The 24,562-nt window shown below is 51.1% G+C and overlaps 1 protein-coding gene across 8 annotated transcripts in view; it reads left to right on the top strand.

Annotated features, from left to right (window-relative positions):
* Positions 1-24,562, top strand: part of ATXN7L1 (ataxin 7 like 1) — a 228,333-nt gene that overhangs the window by 60,921 nt on the left and 142,850 nt on the right. For 7 of the 8 annotated variants that reach the window (XM_032402354.1, XM_032402350.1, XM_032402351.1 and 4 more), the window contains exon 3: positions 20,180-20,284. The exons of the other annotated variant lie outside the window; for it this stretch is intronic. In XM_032402354.1, coding sequence (XP_032258245.1) covers positions 20,180-20,284 — 105 coding nt within the window. The remainder of the gene's footprint in view (positions 1-20,179; positions 20,285-24,562) is intronic. 8 annotated transcript variants of the gene reach the window in all.

Below are 24,562 nucleotides of genomic sequence, written 5' to 3'. Positions count from 1 at the left end.
AATGGAGTTTGACCCATGTGGATTCAAATCCCACATCCCATTTACTATCCATGAGCCTCTAGGCAGGTAAACTTCACTTGTCCGGGCACCAGTTGCTTCACCTGTAGACTGCACTATGCATACCACCTTCATGAGGTTCTTCAGAAGGACTGGACGGTATGATGTTTGTGAAGCCATGAGCCTCTGACATTGGCTTTCACTGGGGGGCAGCTTGGGCAGAGGGGGTGAGAGGGGATCGCCCATGCCCAGGAGGCTTGCCTGAGTCCTGGGCTGCAGTGCTCCCAGGCCCCGAGGCCGGAGAAAGACCCTGGAAAAGGGCAAAGAAGGCTCTCCTGGCTTCTTGGAGACTAAACCCTTGTTCAGATATTTGTTGTTTAAATCAAAACAAATAAATCACCCCTTCTTGGTTGCTCATGTCCTAGCAGTGGCCACTTGGCTTCCATAACTCACCTTGTCCCCAAAATAGCATTTGCTCCTTGTTTTCAGAGGCATTGGGCACTCTGCAGCATTTTCCTTCCTGATGTCCTGTGCACGGTCCTCCTGACCTGTGTTGTCCTCGGCACCTACTGATGACTCCCCTCCCCCCTCTCTGGATGTTTCTTCTCAGCTTCCTGCACCCGTCCCCTTCCTCTTCTTGTCCTTTCCTGGTTGGTGTTCCCCAACTTCCATCCTTTACCGTGTTGTTACCAACTCCATTTCACAGGCTGACCCCGCCATGTTCCCAACTCAGGGACCATCTACACGCTCGTGATTGTCTTCATCTTTCCCCGGCCCCTACTTGCCTCTTGAACTGCAGATCAGTTGTTCAAATTCAGTAGGTTGCAAACAAATATACCTGCCCCAGCCATCTTCGTCCGTTTGGGCTGCCATCCGAAGTACCACGGGCTGGGGGGCTTAAACCACAGAAATCTGTGCCTCTCTGTTCTGGAGGCTGGAAGTCCAAGGTCAGAGGGTCAGCGTGGTTGGTTCCTGGTGAGGCTGTCTCCCAATTCCATCACACTGGGAGTCAAGGCTTCAACATATGACTTTGTGGGGGGACACAATTCAGCCCATGACACCTCCTGCGCTCCTGCTGTCTTCCCATCCACGTTCCTCTCTTCCCAGCACCCCAGTCCCGGAAGCTCTAAGTCATTTCCCACAGTGGGTCTGTGCCGGCTGGGTCTTGGGTCCTTCCTCCTCCCTTTCCTTATGGCCACTCCCCAGGTCAGACGCTCCCGCCCTCCCCACAGACCCCTGCAGCAGCCTTCCCAGCTCCAGGCGTGTCCCAGCACGCTTACCATTGCCGCCAGAAGGAGCACCCACCACTGTTCTCCACGCTCCCCTCTCATGCACGTACGTGCACGCTCTAAAATCCTGCCTCCCGCCTCTCTGGCCTCGTCTCCTGCCCGTCTTCCTGCCATCCTTGCTCTCTGCTCGCCTCGGCTTCCTGCAGCGCCCTGACCAAGCCATCCCAGTCGGCTGCTGTTCCCGCACCTGAGGTGGCGCTCCACCCTCAGCCGCAAGGAGACTCCCGCTCATCTGCCAGGATCCAAGCCGGGGCTCATCGTGGCCAAGCCTTCCCTGCCCTCTGCTTCCTTTGTACCCCGTACGCCCCCTATTTATCACGCGCCAGAGTGTGTTGTGGGCCCGTTTCCCCTCATGGTCACTGCGTTCCTTGAGGGCAGGAATTACCTCATTCGTTTCTCTCTACCCCAGTGCCTAGCATATAGTCAGGACAGTGAAGAAGTATTGAATGAATGAATGAATGAATGAATGAATATGGTAAGTCTGTGGACGAGGGCAGTGGGTGAACCCAACAGCCTCCTCCTTCCCGCACTGAATCACCTCAAATGCCTCGTTGGCACAGGTGCCCTCGGCTGCCAGCCCGTGGCCAGGATTTGCCAAGCCCCAGGGGGCGTGGGTGTCCCCCTTCCCGCCGCACAGCCCCGAGGGCCCCACCAGATCTCTCCTGCCCACGGAGACCACCCTCCTCCAGCAGGCCCCTGGCCGCCTCAGCCCGGGTTCGTCGCTCCCCGAGGCAGCCCTCTTGGCCTTTCCTGCCTGTTCTGCTCAGTTCTGACATCACTGTGTGTTGTCCTATCGTCTGACTATCTGCACTGGTTACCCTGTTACCTAGTCAGGACCTTCTGCTGTCTGTCTGTCCCTTGTTTGAAGCACGCATGTTGTCCGAGCTGCGCCCTCGCTCTGGGCAGGGGCTGCGGGTCATGCTTCTGTACTTCCTCGGGCCTTGGACATTTGGCAAATGCGACTCTTTACTCATAACTGACCGGGCTTCCCTTCAATTCCCCACTGCTTTCCTTTCCTCCGAACTGCCGTCCTCTTTGGAAAGGCAGAATGGCCTAGGAGTTCAACGTCAGCAGACCAGGGTTCCCATTTTGCCTCTACCATTCCCAAGCTGGGAGACTGGGAGCCAGTAGCTTCCCACTTTGAGCTTCTACTTCCTCACCAGTAAAATGGAGATACGATCACCCCTGCAGGGCTATTGTAAGGATTAAACAAAGCAGTCGATGGCAGGCACTTAGCACAGTGCCCAGCAAGGAGTAAATGGTCAGTAAGTATTGGCTGCTGTGAGTGGTGTTGTTTGCAGTATTATTTTATCAATAAATCTTCCCTGTAAGTATCTAGCATAGACCAGTCCCTGGCCAGCAGCTAACATGTGGAATGAGTGTTGGTAGAAATGTCAAAGTAGCATGCAAATGGTTTCATAGGGCCGCCCCGGAAGCTCTACCCCTTACTCATTAGTTGGAATGAGAGACTGATTTCCTCTGGGATGGAAGGAGAAGGTCGGGGCAGGGAGACCTCCTGTCTTCTCTGTGAACATAACCGTTCTGAACCTCATCTTGGTACCCACACATGCAAACACTGGGACAGCCAGACCCAGGAGTCCCTCTTTAATCAGGCTTTCTTAGAGGTCATCTGCCAGGCCCTTCCCATCCATTCATATCAGGAGGTGAGGGTTTGCTTTTCCTGGACTAAGTTGGTCTCAGCATGGCTGTCACTTGTCTTGAAGGGCTTTCCTGACACATCAACGAGGGGAAGGCAACCGGCAGGACCTGACGGGATCCTGGGCGGAAGGGACACCCGGGCCACACCTGTCTAGCACCGGGCGTGGCTAGGCCAAGGCTGAGGCTGAGGGCGGCCCTCTTGCTCTTCATCATCCTCTTATGATGGAGTCCTGTCCATGGGAGGTGGGAGAGGGGGGCTGAAGCCTTAATAAGGGCTTCACCCATCCCTCACCAGTGGTGGCCCCTTACTGCCTTCCGTGGCTGGCCAGTGGCCACTCAACAGAGCCAGAGAGGGGACGGTATTCTAGCCCCAGCTCTGTTTGCTAGCGAGGCAAAGCATGCAAATGATTCTTACCCCCATGCTTTCCCTTCCCCATCCCGGCTCATAACTGGGTGAAAGGACACAAAATAATAGACTGTTTTTATGGGAAGGTTTTTATGGGGGAGCCTAGCCCAGCGCTGAGTTGAACAGCTACAGCAAAATCACCTGAGAAACTGTGTTCCAAAATACAGATTCCTGGGACTCACTCCCAGAATTTCTAATTCACTTGGTCTGGCTAGGAGCCAGGAATCTGTACCTTAAAAGCTCCTAAGAGATTTTGCTGCTCAGCTGGGTACGGAACCACGAGCCTGCGCCCATGGCCTCATTTCACCAGCAGGGGCTGGGGCGCTCTAGGGACCCAGAGAGGTCTCACGTGTTGACAGGTTAGTGACAGAGGCCCGAAGTACCATAGATGCTGGTCTAGCCCTCTCTTCTCCCAACAGCCAGCCACAGCCAGATGGCTGGGATCTGGTCACTGGGGTGAGGGCCAGCAGTGGGGCACGGACTCGGGGGCCCCCAGTTGTGCGTAGTTCCAGGGAAGTGGAGGAAGGAGCCAGGGCAGAGAAGAGGAGCTCTTTGACCATTCCTTATAGAGGCCTGTACTCCCACGCTCTGCCCTCCACAGCCACCCGTAACCATGTAGGCGGCACCTTTACAACCCACCATTGCTGGCGCCGGGGTCCTGTTAGGGGTCCACCCTGAAGTTGGCTGGATGGTGTCCCAGCTGCGTCGATTTGACACAGAGGCAGAAGTGGAAGTTTACCAATACAGACAACCCCAAGCCCCCAAGTACACTGAGTACATTTGTCTTCTGATCTGAGCATTAGGCCCTTCTAGAAAGATGAGACTGTCCAAAGATACCCAGCCCTGCTCCCCACATTTCACTCCGGGAAGCCTCTGGAATGGCAGGTGCAGACCCCACAGAGATAGGCTATGCATCTGGACCAAAAGCAGCATTTAAACCAGGAAAGCAGAAATCCACGTGCCCTGGGCAGCCCCAGAAGGGGAGCGCTGTGCAGGGTGCACGAGGGGGCCTCCTGCCACAGGGACTTGAGGGCCCAGAGCTGCAGTCCCACTGGGAAGATAAGATGTCTTCCTCAAGCCGCTCCCCCCAGGGCTTCAGATGGCATGGGTGCTGAGGAGGCCTGCCGTAGGCCTACAGGGATGGGAAGAGAGGCTGTGTGGCCTGGCTCTTGCTGGTAGTCTTCCAGGAAGGTAGGATCTTTCTTTTCTTTCTTTTTTTTTTTTCCTGGTAAGTGAGAGGCAGTTTGATGGCACTATGAGAAAGCTTCCCCGGGCATGCAGACCTTAAGTAAATAAAAGCACAAAAATAGATTTTTCAAACCGTGTCCTTCCAGAGCATAGGAGGATTTACTGAGAAATTGGATTGAATTCCCCCAGACTCACCTGACTGCTGAGTGGAAGAATTCAAAGGAAAAGTGTGTGTTTCCTCCCGGGCCGATCAGCCAAAACAGTGCCAATAGCAGGGCTTGTGTCTTTAATGGGTGACCTTTGGAAAGGCAGCTGGGGGTGTCTCAACAGCAGGCTGGGGACCAGGGCTAAAGTTTAGCTGGGCCACCCCTCCACCGGAACCCTCCACTTCCTGGGATGAGAGGGAGATTTATTGTAGAACCTCTGCTCTGCCTGAGCATTCTAGATTGATTTCCTGCAGGTATGAAGGCCGCGGGGCAGCCCTCAGGAGAACAGGGTTGTTTTTCTAGTGGCACTGAGGGATTGGCTCCAAAGCACCCACGTCCAACTCTCTTCCACTTGGGTATCGAGACTGCAGTTTGCCTCATGGCCAGCCCAGGGCTGGAGTGTAGAGTATGACCACAGAGCGCAAAGGAGGTTTTCTCCTGAGCCCCAGCATGAAGACTTGAACACCAGAACACTGTTAGCATCATGAGCACCATCGAGCAGATAGACTTTCAGAAGCCAGGCTCTAAATGGTCCCAAACCATCCAAGGACCTAAATACAGTGCCCAGGACCACATTCCGTAGAGTTTGGGTTCTAGCAGAGAATTTATTATGGATGAGAATCAGGGGAATGCTAGTATACCGGCCCTCTGAACAAACATAAGAGCCCTCATTGTATCGTTTGCTGATTTTTGAGGTGTGAGGACTCCCACCATGGTGAATTTCGGAGAGCCAACAGGAAGCCGCTAAATGTGGAGAAATGGAAAGAGAGGCACACACTTAGCTCTCACGAGCAGTTCGGGGCAGCTCCAGCGCACCGGTGTCTCTAACGCATAGATCCCTAGCGCTCACGGTAGAGATACCCAGGAGGGGCCCACGAATCCACATGCCACGGGGACTCACAGTGGCACCGCCCCCCCACATGTACAGAACACACCTTCCCTTGGCTAACAGTCTTTGAACCAGTGAGAGGCTCCATATCACCAAACTAACGCTGATGCATACCACCAGCTGTCTCCGTATCAGTAGTTTCTATGAGAACGACAGTGTTTGGACAGCTTTAGGGGAGATCACATCCCTTGAGGAACTTGCTTAAAGTCCATCCTTCTAGGCGCCACCCCCAGAGAATCTCCTTCCACAGATCTGGGATAGGGTCCAGGCATCTACATCTAGCCACCAAATAGCAGGGAGGATTCACACCTCGAAAAACCCTCATCTACTGTTTCCTCCCCCTGTGGCTTCGATGACTAGAAGTTCAAGGTCTGGAGACTTTGAGCATCATGATTTCATTCTCCATGTTCCCTGTTTCCCTACAGTGAAACAGGATTGTTTTCTTCAAGTCCCACCATGCAAAATCAGATTCCAAATCCTAAGACTAGCAGACATTTATTGAGAGCTTTGCAAGCACCAGACATCAAAGTGTGTGACCCCCGTCTCCTCCTCACAACTACCCTGTCATTATCCTTCCCATTTTGTGGATGAAGAAACTGAGAAATTTCCCAAGGTTCAAATCCAGACAGTCTGACTCCAGAACCCGCATGACCCTGAGCTGCCTCTGCGAAGCAGTGATCCTCAGAAGGCGTGTGGCTTTTGATTCAGCGAGCGCAGTCTCTAGTTCTGTCGGGTTTCGTGGGCATTCAGTTGAGCGCCTGCCAGTTGAGCTATCTCATTGAATCCGCCCAGCAACCTGATGGGGAGGGTATGACTGCTATTTCCCAGAAGAGCAAAGGTAAATCCAGAGAGGTTCTGTGGCTTGCCCGGTGTCACGCAGCCAGCTAGAGGCCGAGCCAGAATTTGTCGCTCAGCCCACACTCCCGCACAGCTGCCCCGGCCACGTCTCCAGGGCGCTGCCTGATGCACTGGTGCTCTTTGAAGCATTTGAGTATATTTCTGGCTGCCTTGATTTTTGACTGTTAAATGTCTGAGTCCGTATGTAAAACATTAGGGTGCAAATGGGGAAGGTAGGCCTATCCACCACTATCTGCATCCACCAGGTACAGAAGGCCAAGTGCGCTGATACATGCATGCAGTAAGCACAGAGCAAGGGTTAGTTGTGTCTGTGGCAGGCTCCCTGGAGGAGGTCACACTAACGCTGGCCTGGAAGGACACGTAGGACCTCCGCAAGTGTGGAGGGAGGGGTAAAGGAAGGGCTGCAGGGGAGGAGGACGTGGTCGAAGCTGACCGAGGGACCCAGGGGCAGGGCTGGATCCCAGCGGCTCACGGACCCTGCCGAGAGTCTCCCTTTTCCCCTTGGGCACATAACTAGCTTCATGGTTGATTTGTGATGGAAGACATTGTGATTTTTCTCCTCCAGCTGATCGATCTTATTTTCCATTAGTACCTTCAAACAGCCTTCTGTAATCCTCTCTATGGTGGATTTTTTCTTACTTGGTCTCTGCTCCGAAATCCGCCAGCTTGAAGCACTGACCCAGCACAGTGGCTGCCAGGTGTGTGTGTGACTGGTTTGAGGAGCCTGCGTGCGATGAGATGCTCCTTTCTGTTCTCTTAGAGCAGACGTCCGTTTCTGTTCTTCACGAGCAGGCACAGCGGGAGTGGCCCTGACCCCCCTCTGTAAGCACCCTGTCCCGGGGGGCTGCCTTGGATATCTGTCAGCAGCATCATGCAGTCTGGCTCTCCCAATGGCTTGAATGCTTTGGACACTGATTCCCAGGGACATTAAACAGTTCTTACCATGGCCCTCTGGCTATGCCAAGTGGACGTTTCTCATGACAGAGCCAAATGGCACATCCTCCCCCGAGCCTGGCAGCATCATTTGAGTGATCACTGTAGTCTTGAAGGGTGCATGTAGGGCTCCATAACCTTGACAAATGACCCTCTGGAAAAAAAAAATGCCGCCTTCTCTTTGCCAGTTATAGCCAGACCCAACTCTGCATGGCACTCAGAGCCACTGACAAGTGCCACAGGATCCAGGGGTCTCTTATCCTTAGACCCTCCGAATGGGAGTGAGCTCACCACTGCCAGGGGACTCATCAAGACCACCAGGCACTGGGGCCACCCGTCATTCTGTCCACTTGTCTCATGGCCTCTGTGCATACGGCTCTTCTTCATCCTCGAATAGGCAGGCATCACACTGACATAACCCCTCATAGCTAAGCAGGGGTTAGCATGTCTGAAATGATGGGGGCATTTTCTGGGGTGGGTGTTTTCTTGACCCTGTGGTCTCCATTGCATGTGCTGGATGGCATCAGGAACGGTCATTTGATAGCTGAAGCCTGCCATGTTACAGCCTCATGAAGGCATCTTTTTGTGTCTTTAAAAATGTCGCATTTCCAGCATTCGTGAGGCACCACTGGAGGGCTTCTTCATCGACTGTGCAGGTTTCAGCAGGTTCCAGCAACATGTCATCCCAGAAACCCCCCAAACTGCCGTGCTGGAACAGTAGAGCACCTGTGTGGTAGTTGCTGCCTGGCCCCTCTGGTCCATTTCTAAATTAAAATCTCTACACAGTGATGGCAGGCCAGGTGAGACATTCTTCCTACATAATTGTCCTGATCTTAGCAGGGCTATGAAAGCCCTCAACATGGCATGGTTTGATTCCCACATATGGCTGGGTACCCCAGCCCCATCCAATTCCTTTGCCTGGGGCTCTTGGTCTTATTTTCATCGAGATGGAAAGCCTCTCGGCACGTGAATCTCAAGAAGCAAGATGGCAGACATCAAGTCCTTCAGTATGCCTTAGAGCAGCCTTTTTTAAAGTCTAAAGTATAGTCAGGATTTGGTGAGAAGGCTGAATTCAATTGCCTACAAGGAGAACTTCGATTCAGACTTCTGCTTCACTCCTACTGTATGAACAGAACTGTGCTGGGGTGGGGAAGGTGACGCTGTGCATGAGGCTTAGTCCATGCTTTCATGTAGTTGATAATGCAGCCCTTGAAAACCAACTAATACTCTTTTGATGTTGTCTAAGTTTCTCGTTATCTTTTGTTTTCTTCTTTTCTAAATTTTTATTTATTTTTATAAAGCCATCTCACCCTTGTCACCCCAAACTGTAGCATTTGGTATAGCAATAAAATGGGCTGAAACTGAGTTAAGTCCACCTCAAAAGCACATTGCTCAAATAATATAGTGCTTCCTAATATAGATAGAGAGATGATGATGAAAGAAGGAAGGAAGGAAGGAAGGGAGGAAGGAAGGAAGGAAGGAAGGAAGGAAGGAAGGAAGGAAGGAAGGAAGAAATGATAGACATAGAAGATAGATAAGAGAGGTAGGTAAGTAGGTAGGTAGGATAAATGTGATCAAAATATCAATATAGATGATTGTTAGATCTACATGGATGATTGATGTGAAAGATATGGGAGATGAGATAAAGATAGACCAACAAATAGATGGCCCTCACTAACTCTTAAGAATAAGCCACTAGGATTTCGTGCTTGATTTACCTTTTCTAGAGATTTCCTTTGTAACATAAATGTGGAATCCTCCCCTCCTTCTTGGCCATCTTTCTCCTGACACACTCCCTGTTGGACCTTCATCATAACTGAAGAGCTAGAAAGGAATTAAGGGACTGATTAGTCCATCTTCCAGACTCTGTCAGATTGCCACAACAAGAAGGTAGACTGTCCTATATGAAAAGGCACCAAAGAAGATGTTTCCATTGATTTCCCCTTGACCCTTTAAGTAATTCTTCATAGCAGTGCTCTGTACAGTCTGGAAATTATTTTTTACCATCCCTGTCTTATAAGGAAAGCCATTATCACCTCCTCGTCCCCAATCCACTGCCCTCTTCCTTGAAATATGGCACCTACCTCCACCTCTCAAGATCTCTCTTGGGTGGGGGATAGAAGGAGGGAGGGCATCACAGACTGCACCAGGAGACCCAGCCTGGACACAAGAGATGCCCAGGATGGGGTGGAAGGAGTGACCCCAGAATGAACTGGAAACAGGCCTCACTCAGACTAGCTCTTAAATTTCCTATTCTGAATGAGGCTCAAGGTAGGAAAAGCCTATTCCAAACAAAGCCTCCCGAAGAAGAATTGAGGAAAATTACCCAAGGAGGCCTACTCATTTTGTGAAAACAACTATTATCTCAACTGTAGTCCTCAAGTTGAAGGTAATGTGGGCATAAAGATTTAGGTGAACATTTAAACATTTAAATGACCCAGGTGGGAGGGGCACCTGGGTGGTTCAGTCAGTTAAGCATTTGATTCTTGGTTTTGGCTCAGGTCATGATCTCAGGGTTGTGACATCGAGTCCCATGTTGGGCTCTGGGCTCAGGGAGGAGTCTCCTTGAAGATTCTCTCTCTCTCTGCTCCTCCCCTGACTTTCACACATTCTCTCTCTCTCTCTCAAATACATACATACATACATACCTAACTAACCCAGGTGGGAGAACCTGAGAGGAAAGGAGGGAATCTGATGATGACTTGCAGCCACTCCAAAACATTCATAGGCCCTTCTACTTACCTGAGGCCTGGTCCCCTGGAGGAAGGGACTAGAATTTCCCCCAGTAGGTTGATGCTTCTCTCTCTAGTTGAGTCATAGTGAACTATACAGTTTTTACATAGCAGGCCTTTGGCTGAATGTGCTACATCCACCCTTGGCTTCTCCACAGAACATTTCTCTCACTGGGCCAGGGCACTGGGGCCAACATGGCAAAGGGGGTTGGAGGCTGTCCTGCCCCTGTGGCTGATCTCTGAACACAAGCAGCCCTTGCTCTAAGCATAGGACACCTTATCAGGACTCAGCAACCTGCCAGAGTGGTTACATGTCCCTCATCTGTCCTGAGGGCCAGAGGTGGGGATGTCAGGCCAGAAGCCACCAGCCGACCTGGCTGGAATGGCGGACAAGAATGTGTGTGACTGGACAGGGAGGAGCCTGGGTGTCCCTGCGGCTGCTGGAAAGGGAGTCAGGACTGGGTTTATAACCCAGGCAACATTTTTAGGGACAAATTGTTGGCATTGTTGCCTAAGCCCTGCAGAGGCAAAGGGGAGCCCTTTGCAAAATGACTTTTGTAGCTACCGGGGTCATTGCTGACCTGGTAGATCCTCTGCCAGGTTGGCCTCAGATCACTCAGTGGGCCCTGGGCTGAGCCTGGCTACTGTGTTGGTCCGGTGTCAGACGGGAAAGGGCTGAAGCAGGAAGGACTGGGGGAAGTCTCGATCTTCCAGGCCCTAGATCACTCACTGCCTTGATGTACAAGACACTTTACAGCCCCAGGATGAGGAAATAGAAAATGAGACCGGGGGAGCACTCAGTAAACACCCCTAAGCCCACCCCAAATGCTGGCTCTGAGGGGGCCATCACTGGAGGTGGAATGGGGAGCAGCCGTATTTGCCAGACAGGGAAGGATGCAACCTTCATGACTCTGGCACAGTGAGGGACAGGAATTAACCACTTCTTCACTATCATGGCCCACCTGGCACTTCTTAAATTCTTCTTAAATTCAGGCAGCACTTGTCTTCCAAGGAGCTCATGAACGAACAAATAGACATTGTCTTCCAAGGAGCTCATGAACGAACAAATAGACAAATAGACACAAATAGCCCCATAATCTTAGATAGCAGCATGGATATTAGGGCAATTTATTATCATTTACAACTTCTCCCTTTGAAGGAAGAGAAAAGAGAAAGTAAATCAACTTCTTGGGACCTTCCGTCTCATGAACTAATTGACATTTATTAAGCAGCTACCACGGGCCAGACTGTTTGGCTGTAGAGATAGAAAGGGCACTGAGTCACAGTTCCTGTCCTCGAGAAGATCCCAGTCTGGTGAGAGAGGTGTAAGCCACGTGCTCTGGTATAGCCTGGGAGCTGTGGGTACATGTGGAGGGCACACTGGGAGGGGGGTTGACTCTGCCTCTCCTCTGGGGGAGGCAGAGAAGGCTTCCCAGAGGAGGGCATGGGTGAGTCAGAGAGACAGGAAGAAGGCCAGAGATAATAGTATATTGTTCCTTATATCCTTACTGTGTGCCAGCCCCTTCACACGTGTGTCCTTTAGTTCCAGATGAGCAAAACAGTTTAGAGGGGATTGTCATGCCAAATGGCAGAGTCAGGATTTGGACTCAAGGCGGCTTGACTCCGGGGCCCAGCTCTGGGGCCCTGCATTGTACGAGGCCCATGTCTCACAGGTTTTGTTCTGAACCCTGGAGTACAGTCTCCCCCTGGGTCCAGCTGCATCCCGCCACCCTTCCTTGTGCGGCAGGATGGGAGTTCTGCTGGATCTGAGGGGAAGCCAGAGGAGAGTCTGCTGAGAGGGGCCAGCCAGAAGCCTGAGGCCCAGGGAGCAGCCCCCCTCACCCCACACAGCGTGACTGCTTGGGTGTTGAAGGCCCTTCTGAGCGGGGAGGGATTAGGCTGTCTCATGTGGCCGAGGCCGTGGCCCTGTTGGCGGGGGTTTGTGGGTTGGTTGGGTTGGGGATGGTTCACACAGCATCACGGGGAGCATCCACCTGCTACCAGGCCTCGCTCCCGGCTGCAGCCTTGTGGGGCGGGGGGGGGGGGGGGGGGGGTGCCTTCCGGCCCAGCCGCAGCACGAGGAGGCTGGGGGCCCCTTTAGTCCTGGTCTGTCAGAGAAGAAAGGCTCTGTGCCCGCCGCCCGCGCACGCTCGCCCGCCCGCCCTCATTGATGCTGAAGAGCTCACCGCTGCTGCTTGCTTTCTAGTCCTCCTGTCGAGTTTCCGTTTCCAGATTTCATTGTTTTTGAAGCCCTCACAGTCAGGCCCTGGGTTTTCAGAGATCTGAAAGATGGAAAGTGACCGCATTTTTTTTTTCATTTTCCTAGAGGGGAGTTCAACATTCTGCCGGGGAAGTGGGAGGTATTGGGTCTGAGGTCATTGCTTTGAAGACCCCACGTTGTTTTGATGTCTGAATTTAAGGAGATTTTGGAGTTGAGGAACAAATAGAATCACGCTGTCAGAGCAAAGGAGAAACATTTTTTATATCCCCTCAAGCTTTCCATTTGACACAAGTGATTAAAATGCAGCCGAAAACTCCACCAGCAGAGAGAAAAGACGAATTAATAAAAACTGTGTAATGAGCGTATTAAGATTAATGGGGGAGAGGAACGCGCTCCGGAGCAGCCTCTCCCAGCGTGAGGAGCACCCCTCCCGAGGTGGCACGCTTCGTTCCTGTAGGTGCCCTTCTGCATCCGGATCAGAATCCGCTTGGAGGCAGTCATGTGTGTCTTTGAACCACAGTGACTGTTCTTCCCAACAATTTCCCCCGTTTGAGTTTACGTAAGGGGAAGCCCACAAATCGCCACCTCTACCGGCCACCAGCTCGTCTTTCTGGTAGTTTTCCAAGGAAGTCCGGCGGCTCCTGGCTCCCCAGCGGCGGTCACAGGGTCGGCTGTCCCTGAGGTCCTACCGAGCCCTCTGTGTCCAGCTGTCTCCCATGGGCAGAGGCGTGCGTCTCAGGGCTCACGTTCACCTTCCTGGAAAGGGCGTGGTGGGTCACAATTACATAATACAACCTCAATTTTTTGTTCATTACAGTAGTTTTTTGGAGTCCGTTAAAAGGGAAGCATCACTTTTTAAATTACAGGAAATTGTTGTTATAATAGAGTATTATGGCAATGGCCACCCTGACGTTTTTATAATTCCTATAGCAACTGGGGTGGTTTCCCAACCCTGGACCGGACTTCTGGGGGAAACTGAAGGACATTTTCTGGGGCTTTTTTTTTTTTTAAATGGAAACTGAAATTCAGCGTTCTGTTTTGCTGTCTTCCTTTCCGCCCTGTGGGATTTTCTCTAGCGAACATAGGTATCACCAACAGCTGATAAGCTGTCCCACTGCCTTCAAAGCAAGCCTGCTTCTTGCAGCTTCTCTGTTACAGCCTGCGCTCCGCTTGGCATTCCCACTCGCAGAGGGAAGGCATCAATCCTGACTCATGCCTTCTCAACTTTTTCATCTTCTGAGTTTGCAACCGGTCGTTGCTTCATAATGTCAGAATCTTGGGCTCTGGAAAGCGTCCAGGGGCAAATTCAAAAGCACACAGCATCTAGTTTGATCCCGAATCCACAAAAACAGCTGTCTTCCCTTCTTAGCAACACATCCTGTACAAATAGCGGATTGGAGATGTCACCCTGCCTTTTCCTTAACTACAGCCATTTTCCGATCGTGAGGACTGGATGCAACGGAAGTTCATACACACACATGGCTTTGCGTGTCAAAAGTGTTCCCGTCAAAAAGCTGTGTATCTGGAATAAAATGCTACTCCTATCCGGCCAATTTCTTTTAGGTATTGACTTAAGAAACAGTCAACCAGCTACACCAGGACATCAGAGTTACTGTTCTACTTTCATAGAAATCATTCTGTTTTCCTAAACTGTCTCTCTCCTGCCATCACAGCTGAGCTCTGTCCCCTCCCTCCCTCCTGGGCTGTCTGGAGGTGGGGTGCGTTTAGGGAGGGTGAGGCCGTCCGTAAGCAGGCCAAGGTTGCCAGCCTACACTGATAGCATGAATGCAATTGACAGTTGACTCTGCCACAAATGAGCATTTTAGCAGTAGTTAGGTAAGAGAAGTAAAGGAGTGCCCGCTTTAAATCGAGGCACGGAGAATAGCCTGCGATAAATTTACAAGCAGCATTAGGTTAATACCATGAGCCAAATCTGTGAGTAACCTCTGTAAATAACCCTCAATAAGTATGCATTAAGTTGACAGACATTGGAAAGAACTCCAGTAACTTAATTCTCGACTCCCTGCTATTCCCACTCCACCAACCCCACCCCCTTCTAGCCACCAGACCGTGGACACGTTGTGGCTTCTATGTGCTCATTGGATACAGAAAGTGATCCACATGTATACCTGGCTCCGTTGTGTGTGGGTTCTTGGGTTCATGATCAGTACCCCAACCATAACTTTATATTAATATAATGATTTCCTCCCAAGTTCACAGAAGACTCTGCATCCCACTGTGGTAGATGATGAATATAATTTTCTCCATTTTTGTAATTAGGGAAGTTAACACAGGGAAGAGTGATGGCAGAATGGGTGTTTGTCAGTGGTTTAAATGTTTAAACAGCCAGCTCTCCAAGAGAAGAACCCAGTTCTCTCTGGCTTATGGTGGACACTGATTCACGTGGTGTAAATATTCCCACCTTGGCTGATTTAAGCTACCCACATGCCTCCCTGAATGCTGAGATTGGAAGATACAGTCAACTCTTGTGAGCTGGTACAGCGGGCTCCAGCATAGGATTGGCACTAACGATTCAGTTCAGGGCTCCAAATTCCCACGTGACCACTGAGGACCCGCTCAGACTGCTCTAAATCCCCAGTGAACTCTCAGGCTGAGCTCAGGCCCTGACTCGCTGGATTGCCTTGAGAAGTGTTTTTCAAACTTTGAGTTGTGACCTATTAAGGAGTCCTGAAATTTTGAAATCTCAATGAGCACTTTTTTAAAGCAATGAGCATTTTTTAAATGAAGTAGAATATACTAAAACAAAAAGAAATGAGTAGAACAGAACATATCAGAGCGTAATGTACATGTTCCAAGGAGAGATGATGGATGGATGGATAGATGGAAGAAAGGAAGGAAGGGAGGGAGGGAGGGAGGATAGAGAGATATGTATATGTGTATAGTGGGTTGGGGTCAAAAACCAAAAAATACCGGCCTAGAAGCAAGTGTACCTATTTCCCGTATCTGCAAAATGGAGCTAATGGAGTTTGCTCCCTCCCTGCTCTCTCAGGCCAGGTGCATGACTAAGGTCACCTCTGCGATAGTGCCCTATCTGACCTACAGTTGGTCTATTTGCAGGGGCAAAATGAGGCAAAACGGAGGGGTTTGGCTTTCTCTGGGAGATGGTTGAACACTTTGTTTGGAACTGGGCAAAGTCTCATCATTTTTGTGCACATGCTTTCTTAGAACCCAGCCACGGCCAGAGAGAGCCCTCCCAAAGGCCCTCATCAGTCCACGCATGTGTGCAAATTCTGTAGGTGGGAGGGACCCCTGGGCTTCCCGGGAAGTCTGCTGTGAGTGGTCGTGAGGGAGACACAAAGGATGTGTTGCCTGGAGCAAGGACTCTCCCAATGGAGAAAGAGTCAGTTAGTTCTGGAAGGTAGGAGAGATGAGCTTGGTTAAGGCTTTCTCCACACTCTCCTGGATCCCTGGTGGAAGAAAACACGACCTTTTACGAACCATCACAGCAACCCCGTGAACTGTGAGCCCCATTTCATAGATGAGGAAACTGACAGAGAGGTTGGGCACCTTCCCTGAGCTTGCACAACCATGAGCCTTGTACAAAAAAATCCCTCCTTCTGACTCCAGGCCTGTGCTCATGCCAGTGACTCCCCCTGAGCCTTGGGAAAGCCTGTTAGTCGCCCAGGAGACCCTTCCAAACTGGTTTCTTCATCTGTGAAATGGGATTTTTGCTCTATCAAGGAAGGAAGCAGCCTTTTGCTGAGGAGGGAGCATTGTCTTTAGAGTCACTGTTTCCTGGCATCTCAGCCCAGTTTACAAATCAGCGCCCCGAGATCTCAAGCAAATTACCTTTGTTTCCTGGCCTGGAAAGCGAAGATGATGGCAACTTTCTCGATTCATTATGAGGATTAACCAAGATAATGTTATCACATCACGAAGTCGAGAAGGATCCATATTAACCTCTCAATGGTGGCTACCCCGGGGTGGTCTCCTTGCAGGTGGTTTCACTTTTTCCCTGTTTTCTCATCTTTATTCAGTGGTGCTCTGGTAAATGCTTGAAAACCGGCTCTCCGAAAGACCAGCCCTGATTTGTACTCTGTGCCCCTTTCCATGGTGTAAATACTCCCACGAAGGCTGATTTCAAGCTACCACCTTGAAATCACTGAACGAACTGAGGAGAGACGTGCTGGGACAAGCCCACTTCAGCACACCACTGTTGCTCTCTTCAGCTGTGCACTGAATGTGTTGTTTGGGCAGTAAGTTGAGAGAGAGCGGAAATTAATGAATCGAATACCTAGCATTGTGCCGGGCATAATTGTTTTCAGTTCTGCCCGACCTTCCTCCATCCCCAAGCAAACAGCACCCCGACTGTGATGGCCAGGCTACGTGAGGTGGTGGTCTTCTGAGAGGTCAAGGGCCCTTATCTTGCTCCGCATCTGCCGGGCGCTCAGAACCCGGGCAGCCTGTAGAGGAGATTCCAGGGTCGGCCGACTGAGGAATAATCAGGCAGGCAAGCAGGTCCTTTGACTTTCCATGGGAGACACACTTTTAGCCAACGTGGGCAAGGCTGAAACTGCCCTAGAGGAAACCAAGAAGGGTCTCTGTGGAGCGGAGAGCGTGAAGGGGAGCGCGCGTGTACGCACGTACGCACGCACGCACGTACGCACGCACGCACGCACAGCCCTGCGGCCAGCCCCTGGCTAGCCAACTCATGACCGGAGAGGAGGATGTGTACCTTGGGGGTGGGGGTGGGTGCTGCAGATTTCTGAAGGATTACAGAAGAAGCGGGAGTCCCGAGAGCCCTCCGACAGGTGAGCAGGTGTGCACAACAGACGACGGAGGGGCAGAGGGGCGGTCGCCCCCACACCCTGCAGTCTCCGCTTCTCGGACGCCGCACAGCTTCCTGCACACAGTAGGCACTCAAGACATTTTTGTTCACGCTTGTGTTTTTAATTCATACATTTCTTCTGTTCCTGCATAGCTTAATCTATTGCAGAAAGGATGTAAGGCCCCTCAGTAAATGCTTGTCGAATCAATAAGTAAGTCTTAGCCCTCACCAGCTCCTGGTTTCACATGTTCCCGGATGTAAAATGTGACTAAATCTAAATGAGATGCAAAATGTTAATAAAGTTGCCAGTGATTTTTTTTTTAATTTTTTCTGGCTTTTTTGCATTTTTCTCTTTTTTTTTAATTATTTATTTATTTATTTGACAGAGAGAGAGGGAACACAAGCAGGGGGAGTGGGAGAGGGAGAAGCAGGCTTCCGGCGGAGCAGGGAGCCCAATGCGGGGCTGGATCCCAGGACCCTGGGATCATGACCTGAGCCGAAGGCAGATGCTTAACGACCGAGCCACCCAGGCACCCCTTTTTTGCATTTTTCAAATGTATCTTCAAAGAACGTGGATCACTTTTGTTATTAAAAAAAAGAAAGAACATGTATTATAAAAATAACCTATAATAAAGAGTAGAACCGAGTGGTATCCCAGTTAAGGACACCGACAGACATCCCCTCCACTCTGTGGTGCTTGAATCAGGGGCCCCGGACACATTGGGTGGGCCCAGCATGGACCTCCTCATGCTTCAGGACCCTTGTCCCAGCTGGGTTCTTTCTCAGCCTCTCTTTCCTCAGGCCTCCCACCCACCAAGTACTGACTAATAACGTTCCCCTGTGGTAACAAGTCTTAGAAGTGGAAACAGAGGCAAGTCCTAGAGAGGGGAAATAACAGGCCGCGCCCAGGGCCACCGACGAGTGAGAAATTCAGAGGGCCTCCGTCCCCAGCCCCACCCGTCACCGCAGCAGAGGTGAGCGGGCCCACATGCACCTGCAGTTCGAGGAGGACCTGCTGCGGCCAGAGCCGGTGGCATCCTCGTAGCCACACGCCTCCTCCAGGGCAGCGCGGGACTCAGCCCCTTGCCCGGTGACAAACGTGTCCGTTCCGCTTCTCTCTGGGTGGTGGGGCTGCTCCGAGGACACAGCGCTGAGACTGCCCCTGTGAAAGCATTTGCTGGGTGATAAACGAGCCGTCCCCACATCATGAGGGACTTGGCTCTTCCCTGGGACCTAGCTCTGCAGCTGGGGGAACCTTGCTGCGTTTGCCGGTTCTTTGTGAAAGACACAGGTCGAGTCTAGAAAATGAGGCTTGGGGGGTGGGGTGAGGAAGTTCAGGAGCTTTGCCACAGAAAGCATGCTCGTGCATACACGGTCTTTTAATTCCTCTGTCAACCGTGTCGGTGCTCCCGAGCTTCCTGCTCTGTGTGATTCTGGAGCGACTCTAGAGCTGGCGGGCTGAGCGGAGGCAAGGCCAGGTGCCCCTGGGCCTCCGTGTGCACCCAGTGGTACACAGGGAGATGTGACCATGTGTCCTCAGAACCTAACTTTCTTTTTTGACAACTTTTATTTACACACTGTACAAATTCACCCATGGAAAGTGTATGAGCCGGTGGTTTGTAGTATATTCACAAGATTGTACAACCATCACCACCATCCATCTTAGAACATTTTTGTCACCCTCAAAAGAAACCCTGAACCCCGTAACAGCACCCCCCAACCCCTTTCAAGCCCCCCAGCCCAAGCCAGGCACAAATCTAATTTTTGTCTCTCTAAATTTGCCTGATCTGGACAAATGGAATCCTACAACATGTGGCCTTTTGTGTCTGGCTCCTTCACTTCGCATAATGTCTTCAAGCGTCATCCATGTTGTAGCAAGGGTCAGCACCTCGTTCCTTTTCATGGCTGAATAGTATTCCGTTGTCCGCTTAGCATGCAATTTGTTTATCCTTTCACCAGTTGATGGACATCTGTCTGGGTTGTTCCCACTTTTTGGCTGTTGTGAATAATGCTACTATGAACATGCGTGGACGAGTTTTTGTGTGGATGTATGCATTTGTGTCCCTTGAGCCTCACACCTGATTTTTTAACAGTGTATAGCTGATCATGTCACTCGTTTGCTTAAAAGCCTTCAGTAGCTCCCTTGTTTTTATAAAGTCACGTTCAAAATCCTTACTTGGTCCGCAAGGCTTACAGCTTCTGGGCTCTCCCCTTGTGCTCCTGTTCCAGCCAAAAGGTTCCTCCGACACACTTCCTACCTTGGCAGACCCCGAACCTTCCTCCCTGCACCCCCCGGCCTTTGTGGAACCCCACGCATCCCAAGGTCTCAGCCAAAATACCCCCTGCACGTACCCTAGTGAGAACCACATGCTGACTTGTGCGGTGATCTGTCTAGTATTTCTCTCTTCTGCCGCCGGATGCTCCAGGAGAGCAGGGCCCTCGCTGGCATTCACCCGTCGGCCCGGCACCAGCTCGGTGCCTGGCACTTAGGCGCTCCGTAAATATCGGGCAGATGAGGAACAGGTAACCGGGAGACTGTGAGGTCTCCCTCAGGTGGTGGGGAAACGCAGGCAGCGGCTCTCGCAGGCCTCCTGCCCCCCAACCCACCTGAGAGACCTCTGCTAAAGTTGGAATGGGTTTGGGGGAGCCCCCATCCTCAAATAGCTAGAGCCCCATTGGGTGCCAGCTAACACGTGGGCTCTGTCTCGGGGCGAGGTAACTCCCCGCGGCACAGGACTCGGGGCAGCCCCCCCCGCCCCGCACTGTCCACACCGAGGGTTACAGCAGCCACCTCCAGGGGCGACGACATGGGGTGGGGGCGCCATGAGGCTGCAGCTTCTGTGCGAGCTGGGAGCCGTGCTAGCACAGACCATGTTCCCTTTAGTAAAGATCGTTGCCTTTCTGCACGTCTCGTTTGAAACCCTGTCCTTGAGGAAATTGCGAGAGGAAACTGTAGACCTTCTGAGACTTAATTGCTTTTTTCAAAACACCGTGTTTTCATTTCCCCCACAGATATGCACTTATTTGGCCACTATCCCGCACATGACGACTTCTATCTCGTAGTGTGCAGTGCCTGCAATCAGGCCGTCAAGCCACAGGTTTTCCAGGCGCACTGCGGTAAGTGGACCCCCGCACCCCGCCGCACGTTCGCAGCCGCCGCTCCCGCCACCGTCGCCCCCCTTTGGCTCCGGGACGGCCTGGGGTCGGCCCCGGTGTGCCTGCCTCAGCCCGAGGCAGCGGGGAAGTTCTTCCTGCCGCTCTGCCTCTGCTCACAGGGGAACGATTTTCGGAGCTGTAGTCCCCCTTCGGAAATGCTCCGCCCTGTCAGAGCAAATGAGAGAAAACCTGCAACTTGTTTAGGGAAATGGGACCAGACTGAAGCCATCCGCCCAACCTGCCGGGAGCCTCCCAAGGTGACCAAAGGAGAAGGGCAGAGCGGTGGCTTGAGGAATCGCACCTGCAGCCCGACATCCCTGAAAGAGGGGGCCAGACTGTCTCCCGGGGTTTAGCCCCGGAGGGGCTGGGACTCAGGGGGCTCTTGGGCTGCTGCCGCAGGAAATGCCTGGTTCTTACAGCCTCAGGTTCAGTTTCTCTCTCTCTGCAAGAATGCTTTTTGTTTGTGTTTGGGAACTTACTTTCCCTCCGTATCTTTACATCCTTGATGTGATAAATTCCCTTTGGTAGGTCAACAGCAAACCCTAGACCCCCCCTTCAGAGTAGGTGCCACGGACATAGAACAGATAAAGTCCACGGGACTGCTACCTCAGGAACACATAAACAGCTACTGACCTCAGACAGGCAGTTACTTAACCTCGTGGAATGGAAGTTTCCTTATCTTTAAACGGCGAGTTGGACCAGATGATTTCCAAAGCTGTGAATCCCAGAAGAGGCTTTCCCAATCTTTCTACTTAAGCCCCACTCCCTTTTTGATGAACATAATGTCTCGCTGCCCCCTTTTACTGTTATAGCTCAAAGCACGTTAAATATCGTGCCTAAAAAAAATCAAAGCAATAATAATATTGGGTATGCTTTTGTAAATTATACATTTCCCCTTTCTCACACTCAGAGTTTCTGACTTTCCCCCACCTCCTTCAGTTGTCGCTGTTCTGTAATAAATAGGTTTAAAGTGAAGGGAGTTGCTTATCCAAGCTCCTCAGTAAATGTATTTGGGCCTTTAGAATAGTTTTTATGTATTCTAATATCATTTATGAATATGTGTATATATGATATATCCATATCTAAATATATATAATCTGTATCAGTGTGTGCCTCTATATACATAGTGGGAATATTTTGTGTTTTTAATATTGTAGAAAGAGAATTCAGGATTTAGTGGCACTTTCCAAAACTTTCTTACCTACACAAGGCAGAGAGAGGGCCCAAGATAAAGTGCGATACAGAGCTCTGTGTAGAGGCCCAGTCCCCCGACGTCCCTGCAGCCAGCTCTGTGAGCTTGGTTTCTCTTTCTCTTCCATGAGGAGTGATTTCCATAGGTGCTTCTAGCTCTAACATTTTCGTTTCTGGCAGACTGAGCATGAAAGGAGCAAGTTGAGTGCTCGGCACGAGCTGACCTTCTTGCTCACTGCTCTGCAACAAATGACCCTCTCTTCCTCCAAGAGGAGAGAAAAGGTCAGACCTTTCCAAAGGGAAACTGTCAGAGTCTCAGAGGTGGTGCTAACAGCTAAGGCGACAGGTCAGGGAATAGAAAGCAGAGCAGTGGCGGGAAGATCCCACACAGCTGGTTTGTTCAGTGAATGACCGTGGAATCCATGTGGCCAATTGCTTCTGTTTGTCTCGTGAAGATGCGGCGGCTAGAGCACCCCGAATATCATGGGCGCTCATTCATTCACAGGGATGTGCTGCACTGGGATACAGCTGCGAATGGGACAGACAAAAATCCCACGAGCCGTCAAAACCTTCCCTGGCAACTTAATTCACTGGCAGAGTCTTTGATGGAAGGAACTAGAAAGGGACCTGGGACTCCTCTGTGCCCTGCAGAGTTCTGCCCAAGCGAGGCCTCATCTAGCCAGTCAAAGAGGTCTCGAGGGCTTGGCTCTGCTGGTACACCTGCCTCCCTCTGTTCTAGGCCTTTTGGTTCAAGAGCCAAGTCGAGCTCAGGGGGACAACCTAGGGTTCTGTGGCCATCTCCTCTGAGCAGTGGCAGTAAATGAGTTCGGGGTTTTGGGGTGACTGGCCTCATCACTCAAAGCCCAGACTCCATTGAGCTTCTTGCCAAACCAGCTGACGAGCAGCGGTGGGAACACAACTGCAACTCAGCAGATAGAGGCGGCAAAACCTCCCTTGTCTTTCAGGTGTGTGTCCTGCCGATTCACAGCCCATATTTATCAAGACCAGGAGAATGCAAGGCAGAGCTCAGAACCACAGCAATTCTTCGGGGGCAGTGAGGATTTCTTAGTTTCCCTGAGAATTCTTTCAGTGGTTTAATGATATTTATTTTCTTGCTGTTTTATCTCCTATGACTGGCCTCGCTATTTCCAACAAGTTAATAAGAATGACACTGTGCTAAATGCCAGGTACTGTGCCATGTGCTTTCACTATCTTTGAGTGTATTATCCTCTCAACAGCCCTGTGAAGCAGGTACCAGTGTGATCCCTGTTTTGAACGTGAGGAAGCTAAGGCTCAGGAGCCCCTTGCCTACGGTCTCAAAGCTAGGCAGGTGCAGAGCCTGATTTTGAATGCAGGCTGCGTCACTCCAGAGTGAGGGGCGTACGTAGCCTGCTTGCTTAGCCATTGTCCCTCACTGCCCCTCTGCATGGATCCCCTGCCCTCACTGCCCTGCCCAAACTCCAGGACCTGCCCCCATTCACTGGCCAGGTAATACCTGGGAGTACAGGTCTTCATACCCTATTTTGTTATCAGAGCTTTTTTTTAAAGGAATCTCATGAAGAACCCGATCTACAAATATATATGCAAAGCAGAGCCATTGGAGTTGAACTTTGTATAGCGGCTCGAGCCCCACCTACCTGGCCTCTCCCAACCTGCCAAGGGTCCATAGAACAGCATTTGAAGTCTGTTGTAATGGAGCGGACATGAGATGGAAGACAGACAAAGCAGTTCATGTTAACTGTGTGACCCCAAGCAGGTTGCCTCTGTCTCTCCACCTTGTCTGCCTCATGGAGTTGTTGGTGCGGAATCACTGGTAGGAAGCACCTTCTTGCAAATACACCCAGAGCCTGGGTTCCTGCATGGCATCATGCCCCATTGCCCCCCACTAGATGTGATTTGTCCCTCCTAGTAGCCATCAAGTTTTGTTCTCCTGTGCACAACACCTTCTGCCATGCACTTCAGTTATCTGTGGACTGTCTCGGCCCCTCTACCAGCCTCTCGGATCCTTTCAGGACCAGGGATGTGCCTTGTCAGCTCTGTATTCCCAGCGCCCAGAAATGAGCCCACCATCGTGGGCCCTGACCCCAGGAAGCCGAGCTAGGGTGCACTGGGAGGGACATACCTAGGGGCCAGTATGCCTGGGGCCAAATCCCAGCTCAGCCGTGCCCAGCCCTGAGACCCTGGACTTGTCACTTTTTAAATGACAGGGGACTGGATAGTGTGTTCTCTTAGCAACTTACTCATTCACAGCACGTGTGATTCAGCTCCTGGATTTTATGGATACTGGCATAGAGAGAGAGAGTTGGGTGTGTGGCAGCATCCAAGATCTCGGTGTCCTGGTTTTTTAAGTTAAATTGAAAAAAGTACACAGTGTGTGTGTGTGTGAGTATTTAGGCAGTTGGTTCTGGGGACTTTGAAGGTTGATAGTAATGTGAAAAATTGAAAGCCATAGTGGAAAAATCGTGAATTTCAGAGTCAAACAGACCCAGGTTAGAATCTTGACTAACATTTACTATCTGTGTAACGTTGGGCTAATTGCATGACCTTTCTGAGCCTCCCTTTCCTCTAAAATGAAGGTGATAGTTCTTGCCTCGCAGTTACTGTGAGGAACGGAGATAAAGTAGAGTTTCCTGGCACATGGTAAGGAAATAAAGCAAGGGTAGCTATTATTGTCAATAAAGTGTGGCTATTTCTTATTAAGTTGAATGTTTCTTATGAAAAATGGGAAAACCGATTCGGTCAAATGCTTCTTGTCTTCATTTCTTGCCCTGTCTCAGGGGATGTGTGTGCTGAGGTCAGCCTATAGACGTTGGCCTGTGATTCATCTTCAGCCTCGCATACTCTTGGAGGCAAGAATTGTCAGCCTGAAGATGATCACCCTGCCAGGAGTCCCGAGGATCTGGCTTTATAAATATGGTTTACATTTACATGAGGCCCTAGTGTCAGCTCCCCTGAATGTCATGAAGCTCCGGGTACCTCTCTGGGGTCCCTGCCAGGGTCCATCCTGTTTTGGCTGCCTTGCCAATACAGGTCATGTGAGTCCCCACT

This window comes from Phoca vitulina, unplaced genomic scaffold, assembly GCF_004348235.1.
Source record: "Phoca vitulina isolate PV1807 unplaced genomic scaffold, GSC_HSeal_1.0 scaffold4, whole genome shotgun sequence".
In the NCBI taxonomy this organism is placed as follows: Eukaryota; Metazoa; Chordata; class Mammalia; order Carnivora; family Phocidae; genus Phoca; species Phoca vitulina.
This window is presented reverse-complemented; position numbering and strand designations above follow the sequence as displayed.